This window comes from Halichoerus grypus, chromosome 2 (assembly GCF_964656455.1).
Source record: "Halichoerus grypus chromosome 2, mHalGry1.hap1.1, whole genome shotgun sequence".
Lineage (NCBI taxonomy): Eukaryota > Metazoa > Chordata > Mammalia > Carnivora > Phocidae > Halichoerus > Halichoerus grypus.
Window position 1 is genome coordinate 25571193 of NC_135713.1, and position 22326 is coordinate 25593518.

At 39.9% G+C, this 22326-nt stretch overlaps 1 protein-coding gene across 5 annotated transcripts in view; it reads left to right on the top strand.

Annotated features, from left to right (window-relative positions):
• NPR3 (natriuretic peptide receptor 3) overlaps window positions 1-9646 on the top strand; it is a 115250-nt gene extending 105604 nt beyond the window's left edge. For 3 of the 5 annotated variants that reach the window (XM_036065585.2, XM_036065580.2, XM_078066613.1), the window contains exons 6-8: window positions 1400-1535; window positions 3000-3087; window positions 4117-9646. In XM_036065585.2, coding sequence (XP_035921478.1) covers window positions 1400-1535; window positions 3000-3087; window positions 4117-4228 — 336 coding nt within the window. In that variant the 3' untranslated portion in view covers window positions 4229-9646. The remainder of the gene's footprint in view (window positions 1-1399; window positions 1536-2999; window positions 3088-4116) is intronic. The other 2 variants (XM_036065581.2, XM_036065583.2) reach the window with 2 other exon arrangements.
• The last annotated feature ends 12680 nt before the right edge of the window (window positions 9647-22326 follow it).

Sequence of the window (22326 nt, forward strand, 5' to 3'; positions counted from 1 at the left end):
TGCTATGTTTCCAGTGACCAAGTGTGCTTCTTTGATGGCTGTCACCCAGAGTTGATGTTCCCATGGCACTTGATGGGACCTGGCATAAGGGACTTGCTGCTTTTCTCCTAGTGCACATGTATCGCGCCTTTGTGGGAAGAGCAGAGCCAGCAGAACCTGGCACTTGCTACATTTACATTACATTACTGCTTCTTTAACCCTTGGAGTGGTCTGGGTCTTGTGGACATTCTGGTCTCTCCCTCTGTGAAAGGTGGATAGTAATCGTCCATTGTAGGGTGGCTGTGAACATTCAGGAGTGGATGTGTGTAAAGTACTTGGTAAGTGCTCAGCACATGCCAGTGATCATTAGATTTTGGTGATTATCTAGAATTCTTTTTACTACAACAAGAACTAGCCTGTGGAAGCTTGCTGGGCCTCCATCAGGAGAGAGAGGAGTGACATCACAGGCCGCTCAGGGAGCAATGTGCGGATGCCCAGCAGAAAGAGAAACAGATCCCGAGAACCTGGGTGGGAAGGTACTTCCAGATCAGGGCTTAGGTAGCTGGTGAAACATCGGTTTGAACCAGAAACTGTGGATAAACCTTGAATTGAGTCAGCAAGGAAGACTGTGTCAGTTGAAAAAGAGGGTTCAGTCTGGAAATGGGGGTGCAAATAGGTAAATTCATCAGAGAGGAGAATGTAACTCCTGAAGTCACGGACTAATCTTCCAGCCAGAGAAGGGTGAAAGAGGATGTTCCTAAAAGACACTTTCTGACTCTTTTTTTTTTTTAAGATTTTTATTTATTTATTTGACAGAGAGAGACACAGCGAGAGAGGGAACACAAGCAGGGGGAGTGGGAGAGGGAGAAGCAGACTCCCCGCTGAGCAGGGAGCCCGATGCGGGGCTCGATCCCAGGACTCTGGGATCATGACCTGAGCCGAAGGCAGACGCTTAACCTACTGAGCCACCCAGTGCCCCCTTTTTGACTCTTTATATGCCCAGCTGATTGAGTGGTATGAGGCCGTGCACCTGTAATGGTTTAATCTGGCTATGAGGTGGGCCCCGACTCTCTCCCACATCCCTGAAAGCAATCTGGGCTTTACAAATGGCTGAATGCATGGGCTGCGCGGTGGCGGATGGCAGATGTGTGGAGTGGCACCTCCTCTGATGAGCAAGGGAAAAGCCATAAATTCTGAGATGTTGTTTTCTGTATAACCACTTTCCTGCCGTAGGGAGCCACAGTTCTCCCTAAATTATGCTTACCTTAAAAGCACCATTAGTGACTGCAAATCTTGATTTACGAAGTCCTCAAAAAGACATCATTATAGTCAGAGTGATGGGGCGCCCACCCTATGCCTCCTTTGGAAACAGAGAACTTTGAGCTTTCAGTTTGCACATTTGTTTTTTGCTTTTACATAGGTCATTGGTGATTACTTTGGAAAAGAAGGTCGTTTTGAAATGCGGCCAAATGTCAAATATCCTTGGGGACCTTTAAAACTGAGAATAGATGAGACCAGAATTGTGGAACACGCAAACAGCTCTCCTTGCAAATCATGTAAGTTTAGAGACTTAATTTGCTCTGCTTTTCACCGTCTGCACTATCACCATGATGCAAGTTTAAAAGACAGATTCTGTCCAGGAGCTCATATTCTGAAAGTCCACCTTCCTTTTTCTGATGTGGTAAAACCCATGGGAACAGTTCACAAACCGGCATCCCACTTTCATCAGATGTTTCTAGGTCTTTCTTCTTTTTTTCAAAATGGTAGAAGGCCTCTCCCTATTATTACACCTCTTACCATAATACAATCTCTTCGCATTTGAGATGTCCACTTAGGGAAAAGAAAAAGATCCCATATTAAATGTGTAGCAAGTCTCATTCTGATTTTCAGAGTTTGTAGGTGTCCTCCTATCCCTCAGAACCAAACAGATAATGTCCCTTAAACACCCTCAGATTTACAAATTGGCAAATCAGTGTAAAATATGCTATTTATGAGTGTTTTGTTTGGATATCAAACAAACATAAATGTAGAAGCAAGTGGACATTCTTATAAGGAGCCTACAAATAGGAAATTGTTGGAAATCCTTGCTTTAGAGATAAGCTAGTGAGGGAGAAACAAGTGAATATCGATCTTTCAGGCCAGTTAGTCACTTTAGGCTAACATATGTATGCTCCTTACTTTGGGACCAGCCTTCAAACGGTGTTATTTATGTATATGCGATAATTATGGGAAGGAGTAAAGCAGACATATGTTAAAAAAAGTCTCTGGAGTTCTGGGTGTGGATTTGAAATCCCACCCTTGTCACTTAGTGGTTTTGTGATCCTAGGAATGTTCCTTTATCTCTTTAAACCTCAGTTTCCCCATATGTAAAATGAAAAATGTGTACCCAATCCTTTGGGCTGAGGATTGAATGGGATAATGCACTAAAGGCTGACACTACACTGTTTATATAAAGGCTAGCTATTTATCATATTTATATAATAACTGGGACGCTACTGAACTCGATTGTTTCAAATTGTTATTCGTATTTTCACAAAGCTATATAGGACATTTTGACATGAAACTCCAGCTTTGGTGAGAGAATATCTAAAAACAGAACATTAGCCCAATGCATTTTTCACCAAATCTCCTAGCACTTTGAAGTGTCATCATCTGTCTGTGAAAATAAGATGTGCTGGGTCAGTCCCATGGTCCATCCAGTTGTCTTCTCTGACTAGGAGCTCAAGAGAGGATGGGTGTACCTGAAAACCTCCGTTTCCAGCGTTACTCAGATCTTTCTTGAACCTGCTTTATTCCCATTGTTCTCCTATGGTCCTTTCTTAAATGCTTCTTAAGCTTTGTACTTGGCAAAAAAAAAAAAAAAAAAAAAGGAAACTGCAGGATCCCCTAGAAAAACTTTCTTAAAAAAAAAAAGAAAATTTGCCACAAGTGGGAAATTGAGATATACCTTCCAGTGATTAAAACTTGAGACATTTCTGTTTCTCCAAATGAACTCTGATGATCTATGTTTCTTTTTTAAGCAGGTGGTCTAGAAGAATCAGCAGTGACAGGAATTGTTGTGGGGGCCTTACTAGGAGCTGGCTTGTTAATGGCCTTCTACTTTTTCAGGTTAGGATGTTTTATCAAGTTTTAGAATTCACTCTCTTCTATTGCCTTGGTCACTCACCTTTGCATAGTCCTCCTTGTGACTTGTCCATATCTTGCTCTTACCGAAAACATGGCAGTTAAAAGAACGACGTGGTTCTTTTTGATGGTCTTCATGACCCTGCTGGTTTGGTGGTCAGTGAGTTAGCACACTGGGCAGTGGGCCAGGGCTTTCTACCGCATCCCCCTGTGGGCCACAGAGCCCTGCTCGCCTTTGATCACAAATATTCTGATGCAAATTCCTACCAAATGTGTAAGTGGAGAGGGAATCTGGGCAAAGGAAAAACAATTTACCTATTCTTATGCTTCCTCCAATCCAGAAATAAGTGTCTGGGTTCACCTTCTGAAGAGGAGGAGGTGGCTCTGGGCAGTCCACACTCTCAGGCTGGTCTGTGCTCAGTACTTGGAGAATCCACACATTTAATTGCCACCGGGGTTCAGCCCCCAGGCTTGTAAAATTGTCATATTTATGTGTGTGCAAGGTATTGGTAGTCACAAATCATGAGGGCGGTCCAGTCCTCTGTAATCTTTGGTGACTGAGTTTGTGGCTTAGTCTCAAGTCATTAGACCAAGATTTCTTCATTTCTGTATGGAAATGTAACCCCGGGTGTATGTGAGTTTTTGTGGGAACAATTGTATTCCTGTTCCTTTGGTCACAGTACACTTAATCTGATCTTTATCTAGGGCACATCCTGGGAGTTAGGGAGAGCTTCTGTGGCAGAATAGACAAGACTTAACCCACAAGGCACCCAGGGAAAAAGGGGAGGGCTTGTTCTATGGCATTTCAGAAAGCATGCCAATTTTCCTCCTTGAATAAGGGCATAACGCCTTGGGGCACACTGCTTTAATCTCTGACCAGGGTTTCATATTCTGTCACTTCTCATTTATCAACCCAAACCCAGATGTCCCTTGAGGGCATTCTTTGTAAGAGAAACCATAGTATTTTGTAGCCAAGTGAGATTTTATTACTACATTCACTTTCCCTTTACCCAGGAAGAAATACAGAATAACCATTGAAAGGCGAAGCCAGCAAGAAGAAAGTAACGTTGGAAAACATCGAGAGTTACGGGAAGATTCCATCAGATCCCATTTTTCAGTGGCTTAAAAGAAAGCCTTTTCTTTTGGCCTGAGATTCTTTAAGGAGATAGATGGGATGAAAGACATCAATGGAACAGAAGGGGCGCTCTTGAAGAACTCATTCTTTTAAGCAGTTAGTCATTTCATTGTAAAATTTCTTTAGAAGCTCAGGAACTATTATTAATCACCATATGCCTCCTGGCCTTTCACCTGATTACAAGCAAATACGAGAATACAACATCACTCTGTTAAATGTTCATACTGTTTCAAGGGCATATGATTAGATTTATGTTTGAAAATCTGATGTCTCCATATCTTGATGGTTTTTGGGGGCATTTCATATAAGGCTACAAAAATGTGGTTTTCTTAAATGAAATGTTTTATAGCTAGAATAAGATCATTTTTACGAGTAGAATATTCTTGGAAAGAATTTAACATCCAAAGAGGAAAATGTAATGAAAAATCTCAAGGTTGGAAATACAGTGTTCCTTTTTCTAGTGCTGGTGGACAGATTAGAAGTTGAGGACTGCTCTGTCCAATGTATATATATATTCAGGACCTGACTTCGTATCTCGAAGAAGGATTTCCTGCTTGTCTCCTTCAGTGTCTCATAAAAGCTATTCTGGAAAGTTGTAACTATTAATAAGATAAGAGGATTTATAGCAAATCTAAAGAAAAGCAAATCTAAAATGTTTCACTTTTTAATGTAAAAAAAAAAAAGCCCTATTTCACACTAACATTTTATTTTTAGGTATTTTAATCTTATATTTTGCTATTAGAAAATGTGTCTATTTTTTCATTTTGAAGATTAAATTCCACTTATATTTTAAAAGCATGGGTAAAGTGTACAACAAACCAGCAATGATGAAAGATGCTTCTCTTTTTCTCCCTTTTTCCCTGTCCCCCTTGGCCAAAGCCAAATGCCAATTGCTACTTTAATTACAGAGATTTAGAAATGTATTCAGATCACAGACGCTACGGGAGGACATCGATTTACCTGCTTTAAATGCAAAGTTATTTTAGAATAGACCTCTTCCAGTTCTGGTCAAATGATGAGTTTCCAGATAAAGAGTGGAACTGATTAGAATTAACTAGGGTTTAAGGCAGCCCTTTTTCCTTAAGAACAACTTATAGAGTATTAGAATTTGACAGTAAGCACAGAAATGATAAATTTAAAAATGCATACATGACATTTTACTAAGATTCAGTGATATTTTGGTTAAAAGAGGGACTCTGATAGCTACTATATTCCTTTTTAGTTGACTCCACAAAGCTTTATAGTCATCCACTAATAACCCGTGTAATAGCGGGTGAGGTGTAGATATAAGAGATTTGAACAAAGTTAAATAAATATTTACTGAATATCTATTTTGCACCCAGTACTCTGCACATAGGTGTAAACTCAGGTTGCCATTTTTGCTGACAATTTATGGAGAAAAGAGTGAGAGAAGAGTAGGGAGTTGGCAGATTAGCGTACCATGTTGTAATTATGTCACTAGGGGCTTTCTTCAGTAACATTTTGAACATCTGGAAAATAGTTTTTAAAATTATCTTAGTGACTATAAAAGATCATGCATAGGGAGGAAAATAGGGGAGTTCGAGCAACTCCTTGGTGATGATGGAGGTCATAGCTCACACAGGCGGGAGTGGAGGCAGGCAGAGGGAAAAAAGCTGCATATCTTGGCAGCTGGCCTGAACTTGTTTCCCTGGAGGAGTCTGCTTCTGTCCCTCCTACTTCAACCAGCCAATGGATTATTTCAGTGAATGGATTATTTCTGTGTGAGGCATATTGCCTTTCTACATTTAAAAAATGGGATTCAGGCAGTTGGAGAGCATGTTAACTGAATGAGCTATGATCAACTGAAATGACTGTGTTGTAGTTCTCCATGGTGGATGCAAAGGAAAAAGTGCTGACTTCAAAAAATGATGGCAAAAGAAGACAAGAAGGCAAGCTCCAGAAATTCCAATGTTGGAAGAGAGTTTGGGAAGTAAAATCTAGGAAAGCAAAACATTTAACAACTCAGGACTCCTCAAAGTGAAAACAGAATGGAAGGTTTACATCCATCTTTTTCTTGTGAATTGAAAGCTTATTTCTCTCTCATTTTTATTTTTCATGATGTTTTCAATGTATTTTAGAGATATTCATTTTATACTACCTTGTGTTTGTGAAAAAAATTTAAATTTCAAACCTATGTGCTTATTACAGGGGGGAAATCACTCTGCCTGGTTACAGTCTTTGGACATAAACGTTTCTAACCTTTCTGGAAGTAATATAGGGGCTGTAACTGTAACATTAACTGTAACATTTTTAAAGCAAATATCTTTTATTTCTACTTCACGTAGAGGAATAGTTCTAAATTTAATATTATATCCCCAGATAAAATGGTAGAAGTGAGATTTTAGTTTTTTTAAAATGGTGGAACAAGTCATGAGGTTTCTCATAGGTACATGCCATTCAGTTCCAAAGTTAACCGTTCTGGGAGTTCCTAAGATTGAGTGCTTATTTACATGTCTGTTTTCACTTCTTTCCTCCTTGAAGTCATCATATGAGTTACTAAAACTCCATTAAGTTTTGAAAACTCCATTAAGTTGGAAAACTTTGCTACAAGTGTAGGTGTTTGGCGCAAGCGTACCCTGGGTTAAGACCTCTAGAGATTATAATTTGGGACTTAATTTCCTTACTGCTAAGCAGCATCTTTGACAACTAGTCATTCATACTCCACCAGAAGCCACATATCATACAGTAAAATAAATAGGGCTTTAGTTCTTAAATCACTCTATAAATTTTTACCCTGAAATCTAGGGCATTCAGATTTCAGAAGAGAAACTTTATCAGTATTTTCTCATCTGGCCAAAGAAGCTGATATTTATATAGGTCAAAATGAGTACATATTTCTTGTATATACTCATGGTGTTGGAAATAAGTATAGGTTTTATGGTCATCATTGTCACATCCTTAGGTTTTTTTTCTGGATTCAAAAATAAAAGCTTTCTTCAGATGATCACTTCTATCCAGGAATAATTTTCTGTATAGAGTGCATGTCTTCCCCCAGACTGACTAGTTTCCACGAGGAAGCCCCTACAACATTACATTTCTCAGAACTGTCAGCTTGTTCTTTCCTGAACCACAGACATAGTTTCACAGGCTTTGAGATAATTTTTTTTTTTTTTTTTTTTTTTTTACATTTCAGAAGCTATATTTAATGGAGGGAGAAGAAAAATGTATGGAAAGAGAATGTCTCCTTTTCTCCTCTTCCTTAAATTCAGACTTTTGCTTTAGAATTTCCCATCACTTCTCCCTGTTCACAGGTTCTAGGGTTCTTAACTTATTCAAGGTACCTGTGCCCCCTTTGTGCCTAATTTACCACTTTTCTTCTGGTTGCTACTGATTTTGGGAGTGTAAGGTATGCTGTTGGCGGTGAAATTAAAGCTACTGTATAGACCTCATACAGACAGTGACAATTCAGAAATTAGCTTCCCATGGCATCACCACCTTCTTGTGAGTGAGTGTACAGGGCTATTTGAGGAAGTCTCTTTAGGAGGCCAAATAAAATATTATACCACCAGTATAAGGGAAAGTTTATAAACTGAAAGGAAGCATACTTATGTTTCTTGGGACACAAAGAACCCAGATCCTGATGTACAGTATAAAACCAAACCAAAATGTACAGTATAAAACCAAACACCAACTCAAATTAGGCCCCTTGATCTATATTTCATGGGTTCTGTTTAGTTATGCCCCTGGTGGTTAGTGCTTCATGGAGAAGATGAAAATGGGCTGAATTTCTTCTTCAGTGGAAAAAACTGAAACTGTCTGAAAACACAGAATATGTTTTGGGGGCAGTGTTGAAGCATAGAAGATGAGAAGGTGCTGTTCAGAGGGATTTGTTTCTTTTTCAGTTGATCTTTAGAACTACAGAATACCCAATAATTTAGCCCATCTTCAACAGCCAGACTCAGCAAGAAGCTTGGGACACATCCAGCCAGAAGAATCGGGAGCTTGATCCTCCAAAACAAACAGAAGAGAGTGGCATTGCAAGTAGCCCCGTCCTTTCTCACTCACTCCCCCCGCCATCATCCATCTCCCTCAATACCGCCCCCCCCGCCCCCGCACCATCCACTGTGGCTCCAAAGATGCGTTGGCATTTTGCCCATGCAGGTAGAAACTTGAGTAGGACCTCTGTACTTCCTCAGAGGGAAAGAATACAAAATAGTGCTGCCTATAAGAACGTAGCTGGCTTTGGATCAGAACCCACACACGCTCTGGGGCTGGACAAGCCTGTGATGTGCCTATATTCCAACAAGCCTCGCTTTGGTTTTCAGCATGTAGATCTCATGAATGTCTCTTGAAGGCATACCCCACAGCTAGACTCTAGGATTAAAATGACTTTCAAAAGGGGCTGGATTGGAGTTTGTTCAAATTTTTCATTAACCACTGATGTTAATTCATACCAAAGGTAAAGCAATTCTAAACCAGCTGATGCTGTTAATGTTCCTGTTTTAAGCTACATCAAACATGGTGAAAGGGTTTCAATGGGAGCCGAGTGTCAGAAGTAAAAATGCATGTGTTATAATAGCTCTTTGATGTATCAGGCATGGAATGTTTCCTAGGGGAGACATTTGAACAAGCAAAATCAAGAGTTAGCAAAAATGGTGTTGCTTTGATTCACATGTTTAAAAACCTAAATTTTATGCACAGGAATAAAGGGCCCTTCCACCAAGGGTGTAAATCGTCACATGGACTACCAAATTGTTTTTTATTTGCTAGGGGAACAAAGCTGTGATAGCACACAATAATTGGGCAGAAAGTGTCGAGAAAGAGGAAAATTTGGATTTCAATACAGGATGCCCTATTTATTATTTAATGCCAACATCTGAAAGAGTTCAAAGTGGTGCATCTTACTTGCAAGACAGCAATGGGGTGCCCTCAACAGCCTGGAGATGCTGTGAGTTTGCAGACTCTTTTTGCTGGGTCCTGGGAATCTGAGCTTTGTTCCTCATGCATGGTGAATAGTTGAAACCAAGAGGACATGGAATAGATACCGTGGATGATTATTTCTGCAGCCCTTATCTTCTGGGCCATATTACTCATTGTTATTCTAAGTATAGGACTACCAAACAATACAAATCTACCATGAGTATGGTAGAAAAAAATAAAAGCTGCACAAGCTACAATTTATTATTCTAATGTAAGTAGAACTATCTGCATATAATGTGATTTAATTTATTGTTTTGTGTAGAAAATGAAAATTAATGACTGTGGATATAACTCCCGTTTTGTATAATATATTTTATTTCTGGTGCAAACTGGTCATTTAAAGTATCTACTTCATCTGGTGTTTGGCTAGAAATGTGTATGTGTTCTTGTAAATGTTTCTCTTAAGCAAGAATGCCACATGCTTGCAGTATAACAATGTGTCCTCATTAAAAATACATCCCACGGAAACCTTTTCCTGTTTATAATTCAACCAACATACACCGCACATATCCATATTCTCTGAGGACTTTCTGTTTTCCTAGGGCGAGTTTAAGTAAAGATCAATTAGTGGTTGTGATGAATTGTACTGCTTGAATGGTACCCATGAAAGAACACAAGAATTTTTGCCCAGCAAAGGGAAGTTTATAGAAATAAGAAAACAATATATTATAATGAGTGGTAAACCTTGAATTGGCAGGTAAGGAAAGAACTCTTCAGGAACACCGTTACTTTGCATCTCTACCTGGTTACACGGTTGGCCTCACCGACTCATATGATGATGTCCGTTGCCCAGCTGGAAGAGATCCGAAGTCAGTTTTGTCACTCTAAAGAGCTCCTCAGGCTAGCAGACTAAGCAAACTGATTAGCCTCAAGCATCTCAGTTGCCTCAGAGTTGTAAAAAGCTGCTTCATTATCTGGAAAGTTATTAATGATTTATTTTGAGCTGGAGAAACACAGCGATTCTCATGGTTGGAGTGATGTTTCCCTGGCCCTGCTGTGGCTACGGCTGCCGGTGATCTCCCTGGACAGCACCACAAATGCCATTCACACTGGGTGCCCAGGTTTGAGAAGATTCTGAGCAGGATGTGATTCTGGGCTGCAGGTGGGAGTGGGGGGTTGGGGGTGTGTGGGAGGGCCTACCAGCAATGAAGGGTGGGGCCAGGAAATCTCCAGGAAACACAGGCTGTCCACTGGGGCTGCCAGACCAGAATACCACAGACTGGGGGTCTTCACCAGCAGAAATTTATTTCTCACAGTTCTGGAGGCTGGAAGTCCAAGATCAAGATGCCTGCTAATTTGGTTCCCGGTGAGAGCTTTCTTCTTGGCTGTACCCTCACATGTCCTTCCCTGGGTACATACACGTGCAGAGAGAGAGAGAGAGAGAGAGAGGTATGTGTTGGGAAGCCCAAGCCAGTGTACTGAATTCACAACACGCAGAGTATGATCTCATGAATGAGGAGGCACGAGGTACCCACGCAGGGTTGGCAGGGAGCTCCCTTAGCATCGGAGCTCCCACTTTGAGCAAGTGAAAACCTTGGGGTTCTTTTGATTGAAGGCACAGTTTCAATATACTCACACAAAGGAAGTAAAGTCACAAGATTTGTTACTTACAAATCCCAGGAACAGGTGTGTGGAGGACAGGAAATGCAATGAGGGGAGTGGGGAAGGGGGAAGGCAGTCCTCTGTCCCAGGTCATGAGTCAGCATGAGACAGACAGCAGGAGGGGCGCCTGAGTTGCTCAGTTAAGCGGTTAAGCGGTTAAGCATCTGCCTTCAGCTTACATCATGATCCTGGGGTCCTGGAATCGAGACCCACATTGGGCTCCCCACTCAGTGGGGAGTCTGCTTCTCCCTTTCCCTCTGCCTCTCCCCCGCTCTCACTCTCTGTATCTCTCAAATAAATAAAATAAAATCGTAAAAAAAAAAAAAGGAGAAACAACAGGGTAGCAAGCATCTATTATTTATAAGGCAGTGGGGGCAGAGGTCTCTAACTTTTCACAGGCTTAAGTCCAAGTGGTTATTTTAAAGGACACCCTGTGAAAAACAAAGCATACTTTCAAATTATTTCATTACATTTTACTATTATCTATGCATTTGAGGTTATTTACATCTATTCCATCTGCAAGATATCTGTAAGGAATCATGCGCTACTGTACATCACTTTTAAGCTCCACAGTCAATGGAATCAGGTTGGTAGCTTGACATTGGCCATGTTATGAGTATTTACACCATAAACACCAACAAATGCTACAAGTCATGGCACATTCCCTCCAGAGAACTGGTTGTTAAATGTTTACCAACGTACCATTGTTTACCATTTTCCTCTTCCTACTAGGTGAACCCAGAATGCAACCCATCAATGATGCTTCTCTTTCACAGAAAAAGAAATTGTTATTCTGAGAAGTTAAATGACCTTTTTTTCAAAGTCTCACAGTTGATAAACAGTAAACCCAGCACTAGAGCCCAGGTCTTCAAAAGCCTACCTAGTGCTCTTTTTACGTTAGGGAACTAAGGATACTTCAGACTCTAAAAAGAACCTTGAATATTGGGATAAACTTCCCAGCTTACTAATGGCCCTGGAGAAAGTGCTGCCCTGAGGGTCTCCCAAGAGATCAAAGATTTGATTCCTGATTCCTTAAAAGACAAAAATGCTTTTATGGCCACAGCTAATAGTCCCAAGTTGTTTTATAAGAAACCCTCGGTATTTTAGTGAGGTTTGTATGTGCAGTGGAAGTTGGAGGATGGGAAGGGAAGGTGCCAGAAGGATGAGAACCCTTAGGAATCTGATCATTGGAAACTTTGCTTTTGTTGAACCTTTAAGAACCCCATCTCTTCCCTCATTTACGGCTCCCACCCCCACACACCACATACATACCCATACATGACACACATAATAAAGTTGGAAATGTGATTAAAAATATAGAGAATAGTAGGCCTTCCAAGTAAGACGTCAGTCCATGCATTTGCATTATACTATATCTTGTGGCATTTTAAATATTACATTTATAATGTAGAACCAATCTAAGCACACTCATAGTGCAGCAGAGAAATTTTACAGGCTTCCTCAAGAGTAATGAATAATATAATTTCCTAAACAGAATGAGGAATCCAGCCTCCTATATAAACTCTCAGAGACCCACCACTATTTTTTAAATCACTTATAGAACAGTGTTTTTAATATACTTAGTTTTATTCCATAAAATTAATAAAATTAATGTAATAATTGCTAATAAATTAATGGCTTGCCTCGTCGTTTCATGATGTTTTGCATGGCCCAGCTACTGCCCTCTAAGGACTAGGGTTTTCTTTTTCGACCCTCACTGGCCAAGCATGTTCAGTTCCTCTGTAGGTATCATATCTATACTTCTGTGATGATATATCTTTTTTTTTTAAGATTGTATTAATTTGTTTAGAGAGAGAGAGTGCACGAGTGGGAGGGGCAAAGGGAGAGAGAGAGAATCTCAAGCAGACTCCCCACTGAACATGGAGTCTGACTTGGGGCTTGATCCCCGGACCCTGAGATCATGACCTGAGCTGAAGGCAGACGCTTAACCAACTGAGCCACCCAGGTGCCCCTGTGATGGTATTTCTGACTCAATATTTGATTTTCAATTTCACGCCCAACCTCCCACCACTCAAATTTTATCTTATTTTTTATCGTAGGAACTCAGGTACATTGTAAATATTTCCCTTGACAACCACAATATATACTGTTAGTAATAGAGTATTTGTCTAGATGCAATGTTATGCTAAATACAAATGGGCAGGGAATATTCTCCATGTCAAGCCATAGACCTAGGTATTCAAATTGCAATGATCCCCTGAAATTTTTAATAATGAGTAATGCTTTCTGATATATAAATGAAGGACTGTGAATAAGCAAGAAATGGACACTGAGTATATCTATTGGCCCTCTGGAAGTTTGGGGATCATTTAGATGTTCACATGGTTCTCCTCTTCACTATTGTTACATTCAAACAGGATACTGAGAAGTGTAGGAAGCTTATGCTGTTTAGTTTAACACAGAACTTTCAATGATGAAGAGAGATCTGGGTAACCTTGATAGATTTTATATTGCCGTGTTCATATATCATGTAGAAGATACAGAGTCCAGGCGTGCCCTATCTCAATTAAAGCCACCCTCTAATTACTTCACTGCATTTGGTGAAGACAATTCCCGATGCAATCCGGACTTCTCGCCCTTTGCTTGAGAAGCCCATGGTAACTCAGCTATACTGGTAAAGTCCCCAAGAGCTTCATTCCTTAAATCCCTTTCAAACATGTAGAGGAGACATTCCTGCAGCCTACTTAGGAAACTATTTCTTGAGGTACGGTCATCACATTTCTGAAAAATTATGGTGGCAGCTGATCCAAAATCTTGGCCTTGAACTCCAGCCAATGTTTTCTTGACTCCAAAGTGTCCTGCCAAAACAAAGTAATTGCACAGCTGACAGAACCTCTCTTGTTACCTCTTAGGAATGACCATAACTTACAGCCAGCAATGCCAATGGGGGTCTCCCAGTGAACATATAGCCGCTCTGGGTGCATTTCAGTGAGTTATCTCAGGGCTAATGATCTTCTCATTTTTACCTTCTCAGGAAAACACAAAATTCCTTGTCTGAGGAGAATGACCATCACTGATAAGGAGCTCTGTTTTTACTGTAACTATGTGCTCCTTTTTTTCTTTCTAGATGTCTACCGGTTTCCTGACAGTTTGGTACCATTTCCTGAGACCTCTAATTCTTCAGCTAGGTACTGGTTCCAGGCCTGAGGTGGCCAAGACCAAAGCTGTCACTATGGAGACTTGTTAAAGGAAAGACATCCTATTTGGCTTTAAAAACAGGTAGGCAGGTGAGGTGGTTGCCAGAAGGGAGATGGTGGTTAGAGGGGTGGGCAGAACAGATGAAGAAGATCAAGAGGTAGAAACTTCCAGTTACAAAGTAACTAAGTCACAGAGATTAAAAAGTACAGTATAGGGAATATAGTCAATAATATTGCGATAACATTGTATGGTGACAGATGGTGACTACAGTGATTGTGGTGAGCATTGAGTAATGTCTAATATTGTCGCATCATCAGTAATGTATAGAATTGTTGAGCAGTATGTTGAGTAATGTATAGAATGTTGAAGCAGTAGTTTCAGTACACCTGAAAGTAATATAACATTGTATGTCAATTATACTTCAACAATAGATTAGAAAAAAAACTAAGCTCATACAAAATTCATCTTTGACTTGAAGGTTGCAAAGCAGGAGGAAGCCAGAAAGAGGAGAAAAAAGAAAGTGAGAAAGGCTGTGAAGAAAAGACTGGGAGACTGGTCTTTAGGGCAGGAAAAAGCCATCCCCGGAGCATGGGATTCCCCTTGCAGCACAGAGGAAAACATCACCCAGCCTGTTAATGTTCTAAGTAGTAACTGAGATCACAATCCAGAGAAGCCGCCCTTCTGTGCTGAAAGACTGATTACATGATGTGGTAAAAAGGGCTGCAAGCATTCATTGGTCATTCAATAATTTTCTTTTTTTTTTTTTTTTTAAATGCCATTTTTTTTTTTAAGATTTTATTTTATTTTTTTTTTATTTATTTGAGAGAGAGAATGAGTGAGAGAGAGCGCGTACATGAGAGAGGGGAGGGTCAGAGGGAGAAGCAGACTCCCTGCTGAGCAGGGAGCCCGATGCGGGACTCGATCCCGGGACTCCAGGATCATGACCTGAGCCGAAGGCAGTCGCTTAACCAACTGAGCCACCCAGGCGCCCTAATTTTCTTTTTTTTAAATAGAGAGTTCATGTGTGCTTGTGAACATGGAGGGATGGGGGTGGAGAGAAGGGGGCAGGGGTGGGGGGAGGGGCAGACGGAGAGGGAGAGAGAATCCTAAGTAGGTTCCGAGCTCAGTGCGGGGCCCAACGTGGGGCTCGATCCTGACCCTGAGATCATGACCTGAGCCAAAATCAAGAGTCAGACGATTAACGGACTGAGCCACCCAGGTGCCCCTTTTCAATAAATGTTTTAAGTGCTTGTTGCTAGATGTTGCGGACATAATGATTCCAAAAAAAAAAAAAAAAAAAAAAAAAAAGGAAAACAAAGAACTTGCAAGCTTCCTTCTTCTAAAAGGAATAATTGTTGAATTTTTCTGAAAGAACATTCTAGGTTTAACTGTTCATTTTATGGCAAGGTAGGTTCTGGGCTCAAGATCCTCTGGGCTATAGATTACAGAATCTAGGAGCCTTTAACGAGGCAGGTGAGAAGATGTATTCCTAAACTCTGTGAACCTGGATGAGAAGATGAGACGCTAAAAGCTCATGGATGACTAAATTTTGCACAAGCTAGAAGACTCTGAGGGTCTCCAGGGTTTGTTATTGTACTTAAGAAGCTTCAATGTCCTCTGCTTTCTGAGATAAACATATCCAGAAGAAGCACTGAAGAAAGTTCATTATGTTCATCTTTAGGACCAACCAATGGGAAGAAAGATTTGGGGACTGGTTCTGACAAGGAGGCTAGAAGTCCACCAAAGTCACCCAAGAGAAGCACCTAGTCATGGCAAAATTTCTCCAAAACATTCATTCTTCTTTCTGGCATGGCTGTTAAGACCCAAGTCCTGGTTTCTGTAAAATGGCAAACTCCCCACCTCCCCTTCATGTCAAGGGCAGTGGCCATTTGGCTCATGCTCTTACTGCTCTGGAGTTCATTCAGTTCCTTCTGCATTTTGGGGCCCTGGTTTTTGGGGCCCTTGATTTTTTTTTATTTTTATTTTTTGTGAGCTCAGCTATAAATTTACAGGAATGTTTGATTCTCTCTCTCTTTTTCACTCTTTCCAGTATTTCTAGCTGTTCTGTAGTGGGCAGTTTCCAGGTAATCATATCCTCCGTACTTCCAGAAGTAAAGTCTTTGCAATCTAATTAAAGGTAATGAATGGAAAGAGATCAAGCTAGAAACAGTGGATGCCTTTTCTTACTCTTAGTTGGAAGGGTCAAGAATTGGTGAAGTCTTCAATCTGGGTCTTTGAGGTAAGATGAATTTCTGTATGGAATGGTCTATATTTCCACTAAGAAGAGCTTTCTGACAGGGCATCAATTACATTTGCTGCAGGATTCCTGGGTGTGCTGCCTGGACCACCTGACTGAGTTCTGAAACCTCCGTTAGTTATACTTACCACCTGGGGAATTGAAGTTCCTATTCATGCCTATGGTCTGGACTACTGGGCTCTGCTCCTCAGGCTCCGTCCCACTGGCTAGCCTTGTTTTTAGTTCTTTGTTACCCTCTGGTTTCTCACTGCCTGAATGTTTTGAATCAACGCCTTGCTCCAAACTAAAGAACTATGTATGCGTATCCCCCTTAGCTTGCTCACCTGATCCCCAGGTTTCCCCCCAAGCCCAATCCATTCTTGTGTTTTAGCTCCCAGAATATAAGTACTTTCTTTTAGCCTTCTTCCCAGTATGGATAGGGGCAAATCATATGAAGACTTTGCCTTGACAGTTCAGGTAGTACAGGTTCTAAGGAGGAGAGAGTGGGTAGGTCTGTGGTATCAAAAGATGCAGATCTGTCGAGACATTCAGAACTGGGGAGACCTGCAGTTAGCAGAAAGGAGGTCTTGCATTAACCTCTTCAATCCCTTTTGTATTCTGAGGTTATTATCTCAGCTCTATCTTTATTTACATTCAATACTTCCTAAGTTACTAGGAAGGACAGACAAGTCCAGACCCCTTAAAACTCTGTATTCTTTTTCCCATCCATCTTCCTGTTGTCTGTGAAGAAGTTTCTCACCAGATCTCTACTGAAGTTCATTGTCAATGAGAGAATTTGTAGTCTTTTATTGTGGTAAAAGGTACATAACATAAAATTTACCATCTTAGCCATTTTTAAGTCCAATAATGTTAAGTATATTCACAGTGTTGTGAAACAGATCTTCAGAACTTTTTTTATCTTGCAAATCTAAAAGAACAACTCCCCTTTTCCCTGGTAACCATGATTCTTCTATTTCTGTGAATTTGACTACTAGATACCTCATATAAGTGGTATTATACGATATTTGTCTTTTTGTGACTGGCTTATTTCACTTAGCATATTCTCCTCAAGGTTCATCTCCATGTTGTAGCATGTGGCACGACTTCTTTCCTTTTTAAGGCCAAATAATATTCTACTGTATGTATACACATTTTGTTTTTACATAAATCTGTCAATGGACATTTGGGTTGCTTCCACATCTTGGCTATTGTTAATAATGCTGTTATAAACATGGGTATGCAAATATCTCTTTGAGACCCTGATTTAAATTCAGGTATATACACAGAAGTGGGATTGCTGGATCATGTGGTAGTCCTATTTTTAATTTTTTGAGGAACTTCCATACTGTTCTCCATAGCAGCTGCATTTTACATTCCTGCAAACAGTGCACAGAGGTCCAACTTCTCTACATCCTTGCTAATACTTATTATTTTCTGTTTTTTTGAAAGTAGCCATCCTAATGGGTGTGAGGTGGCAATGTCTTTCTTATACTTCTTCATACAATTGCTGGAATTATGGATGTTTTGAAAATATCTGATCAACCAACCTGGGGTTGCTCAGTTCAACTTTCAATGGCTGATGAGTATTCAAATGATCTTCAAAATTCAAAGAAACTGTGACAAATTAAGAGTTTTCTGATCAAGAGTGGAAAACATCCAGAACATTCATGTTTGTTTTCCATCCAAAATTATCACTCAATTAATGTTCACCACCAAATTCCACCTGGTTTCATTACATAAACTTCATAGTGCTCTCCTTACAAGACTTCTGTGTGTTTTCCTAATGATGGAGAGACCACTTCATCTTGGCTTCTGCTTTTCTTCTGTGAGCTCATGCTAAGGTCATTGTGCCATGTCTTTTATATGTTTGGACTAGGCTAGAACTCCAATCCCTCCTGATTCTAAGTATTGGTCTCTCTTCAGACTGGGGTGGTTGGCTTCTTTTGGAGGTCAAAAAGGTCAGCTTGGCTACCTCTAAGTAATGACCACAAGTAACATATTTTCACTGTAAATGACTTTCTTGTTTATCAAATTTTATTTGCAGTTGATATTGGGTCAAAACCTGGTATACTCACCTTGGTAGCCTGCATTCCTAAGACCATCATGCCATTCCCAAGGAGGGTATCTTATGGTACCTTTCTGCCTGGTGTGCCTCTCCTTCAATGCATGGCTTTAAAATAATAAATCATACCTCTTATATTACCTTTTATTTCCTTATCATCTCTTGAGTTAAATCCCTGCATGCATTCAGCACAGCAAAGTACATGGCAAGGAGAGAATTTATGACTCACAATTGATGAATATTTCATCTCATTGGGAGGTAGACTGAGGGCAACACAGTGTGCCAACCTATGCTTGACCAAACGCCATTAGACATTTCAGTCCAATACAACTGAATGCTTCTGACCTTGAAACTCATTGGTTATTGGTGCTTTACAAATAAATCGGTATGGGACCATGATGTTTTTTGGTCATGTGACCAAGGTGATGGTTCTCAAACTGGGCACCCTGTTGAGGCAACAGATCTCAGGAACCCTATCTACTCACACTTGAAAACACCTTGCAGAAGTACCCTAATCATAATTAAAGTACACAATAAATGTGTGAGGGATTGGTATGGAAAGGAAATTTTTTTTTTTTCATGATCAAGACTATGGTGAGCATATGGGGCGCCTGGGTGGCTCAGTTGGTTAAGCGACTGCCTTCGGCTCAGGTCATGATCCTGGAGTCCCGGGATCGAGTCCCGCATCGGGCTCCCTGCTCAGCAGGGAGTCTGCTTCTCCCTCTGACCCTCATGATCTCTCTATCTCATTCTTTCTCTCAAATAAATAAATAAAATCTTTAAAAAAAAAAAAAAGACTATGGTGAGCATAAACCAGAAATCTTAAAAAAAAAAAATTCAATGGCAGAGAAGAAAGACTGGAAAGAAACTGGGTCCTTGATGATATTGATGATCCATCCAGAGCCACTATTTTAAAGACTTCCTGTTAAGCGACATAATTATTACTTAAGATAGTTGAGTGGGGGATCTCTGTTATTTGCAATCCAAAGCATCTAAAACCTGAAGCCATGTGTAGGGTTTTAAGTAATGAAAAATGGGAAGCTGCTAAAAGGTTTTAGCAAAAATGTAACATGGTCAGATATGAATTGCAAAAAGATGGTCTAGTTTCAGTGTTGAAGGTGGTATTGTAGGGGTTTAAGGATGAATGCCTGGGGTAAGTATAAAAGAAGACCAGGTTTGAGGGGGAAGATTCATCTCAGACATGTTGAATGTAATCTGTCTTTAAGTTTTCCTAGTGAAAATGCCAAGTAGGCACTGAAATATATGGAACTTAGAAATGAGATCCTGTTTGGAGAGATGAATTTAGGAGTCATTGATATATACAGCTATTGAAGTCCTGGATATGGATGGATGGGCTTGGGATGAATCTTTGAGGCACTTCAATATTTAATGCCGGGGGATGCCTGGATGGCTCAGTCGGTTAAGCATCTGCCTTCGGCTCAGGTCATGATCCCAGGGTCCTGGGATCGAGTCCTGCATTGGGCTCCCTGCTCCGCGGGAAGCCTGCTTCTCCCTCTCCCCCTCCCCCTGCTTGTGTTCCCTCTCTCACTGTCTCTCTCTCTCTCTCTGTCAAATAAATAAAAATTTAAAAGTCTTAAAAAAAAAAAAAAAATTTAATGCCGGGATAGAAGAGGATGAATCTCCAAAGGAGACAGAGAAGGATATGCAATGTAGAGGGTCTGAATATCTTAAAGTTAGTCTATGAATTTCTACTTAAGAACCCATGGGACAGAGGACTGGACTTGATGATTTCTCAGAATTCTCCTACTTCTGAGATCCTTGATTATAAGATAATTATAATTGTTCCACATTGTGGCATCAATGATAAATACTGTCGAATTTTTTTTTGAATCTTGCCAATATCAAATAATCCTGCCTCTGAACTCATATTGCACATTACCTGTATTCCTGTTAGGGTATATCCTACCTTGTAGTGTGGTTGTCTGTGACTATGTGTCATTTCTTTTACTAGAGAAGCTGTTCTTAACGGCCAGAAATTACATCTTATTTATGTTTTTATCTTTCTCCCCAAACTGCTCTACCTAACTGACAAGGTGTTTTGAATATAGTTGGACACCAATACATTCTTTGGTGAATGAGTATTTGGTAAGTAATTAAAAATACTGAGTGAAATTGTTAATTTTTTAAATTGAATTCTTGAATGTGAACTAGAAAGTCTGATTGAACACAAAGGTAAATAAAAATCTCATCCTGGAGAGATCTAAGGGTCATGGAACATTTATCTGAAGCCCTCTACCTAGTGAGCAACCAGCTGTCTGTTTAAGGTGGTAAGATCATTATGAATCACTGACTTCCAGTTTTCTGATTCAATCTAATGATCAAAACATACAGAAGATAAAATAATCCTTACTCTGACCAGCACTCTTATGCCCCCAAAGTTGATCATTTTCCTATTTTCTGCAGTACTACCAAATTGGATCCTTCCTCATTTGAGGAAGAAAGAAATGTTACATTTGGTCAAAGCAGACTTCAAAAATGGATTGAGTAATCCATTAGCAGAGCTTGGTATAAGCTGCAAGACAGTCAATATCATCAGCTTAGTCTTACTATAGTATAGTTTTATGACTGTTTATACCTGGTGTCCACCCAAAACAACACACTTAGCATTCAGCTGAGTTCATTACAAAATCTAAGAGTTGGCAAAAAATCAGTCCATTATTATAGGGAAATTGGATAAAACACAGAATGGAAGATTAAATGAAGCCTAAATTTATTGATACCTTCTATTTGCTGGGCTCTTTAACATTGTGATTTCATTTGACAAGAAAAATAAAAGTATACGTACATTTGTTTTCAGGTCTTATTTATATGTTCTTAAGTAATTAAGAATTTTGAGTATTATTACACCATTCATAATTATCAATTTAAGATAAAAATTAATTAAATGACTTCCATGTCCCAGGTTTTAAAGAAATCTAGATAGGCACTTCTGCTTTCCCATATCCAATAGTCCCTCAAAAATTCCCTCTTTTTAAAGCCAGCAACCATTAAGTTACTCTTAAACCCACACTAAGTACTATTTAACACAGGGGACAGAAAGCCAGATAGGTCTGGTTTTTGGTATCAGTAGTGTCTTTGTTGTGGAGAGATGTCAGTTTCCAAATTCTCACTACACTGTGCAGAGCTGTGTACCTTAGGCAGCTTTATAGCTCAAACCCCACTCCCTGGGGACTTATAGCAACTTGTAAATCCATGAGGAATTTTTCAGCAAAGTTCTATTTCTTAGTTTATTCATGGATTAGACTTATAAGAGTAGATTCATTCTAAGGCTCTAATGAGCAGGGTTTTTTTTTCTTCACACTGAAAAGAACACTTGCTTCTCTTTTTCCAACATTCGGCTTATGATGGTTTTAGAATTTATGTTCTCAGTTATATCCCCCATTGACTTTGAAATCTTAGAAAATACTCACCGTGGTTCTTCCCAGAATCCAGCACTATTCAAAGCCTTTCTTTATGTAGCATTAAAAAATGGAGACCCACAAAACTATTTCACATGAGTTTGTTGCTCTGGTTTACTTCTAAGAACATTGGCTCTGCTCTTCCAACTAACCAGAAGTCATGACAGTGGTCTAATAACTGAGCAATGTCTGTTATTAGGGGTAGAGAACACGAAGAGGATTTCCATATTAAGTTTCTCAGAGTTGGGCTGAAGGTAAGTTCTTTTTTCTTTCACTGGAAAAGATTTGAACTAGAATTTTTCTTTTCTTTTCTTTTTTTTTTTAACAATATATGTCTCCAGAATGAAGTCCATAAAACTAATCTGAGAAGTACTAACGGCCCCATTGCCCACCTGTTAGACGTGCCAACATCACATTTGTGACTGGTCTGGGTTGTTTCATTTCATTGACTTCTGTGGGGCTATCAGTATATGGGATTTTTACAACTTTTTATTTAGGGCTGAATTTCCTTTCAGTTTTCAATACTTGCTCATTTCTGTTCCATTATTTCCAAATTTCATTCCTTTTTGTTTCACCTCACTTCAAATGCATTTCAAGGGTATCTTCCTCTTTTTGGATGATAGGACATTAAACTTTTGAGTTGAAAGGTCCCTTAGAGTTCACCCATTAT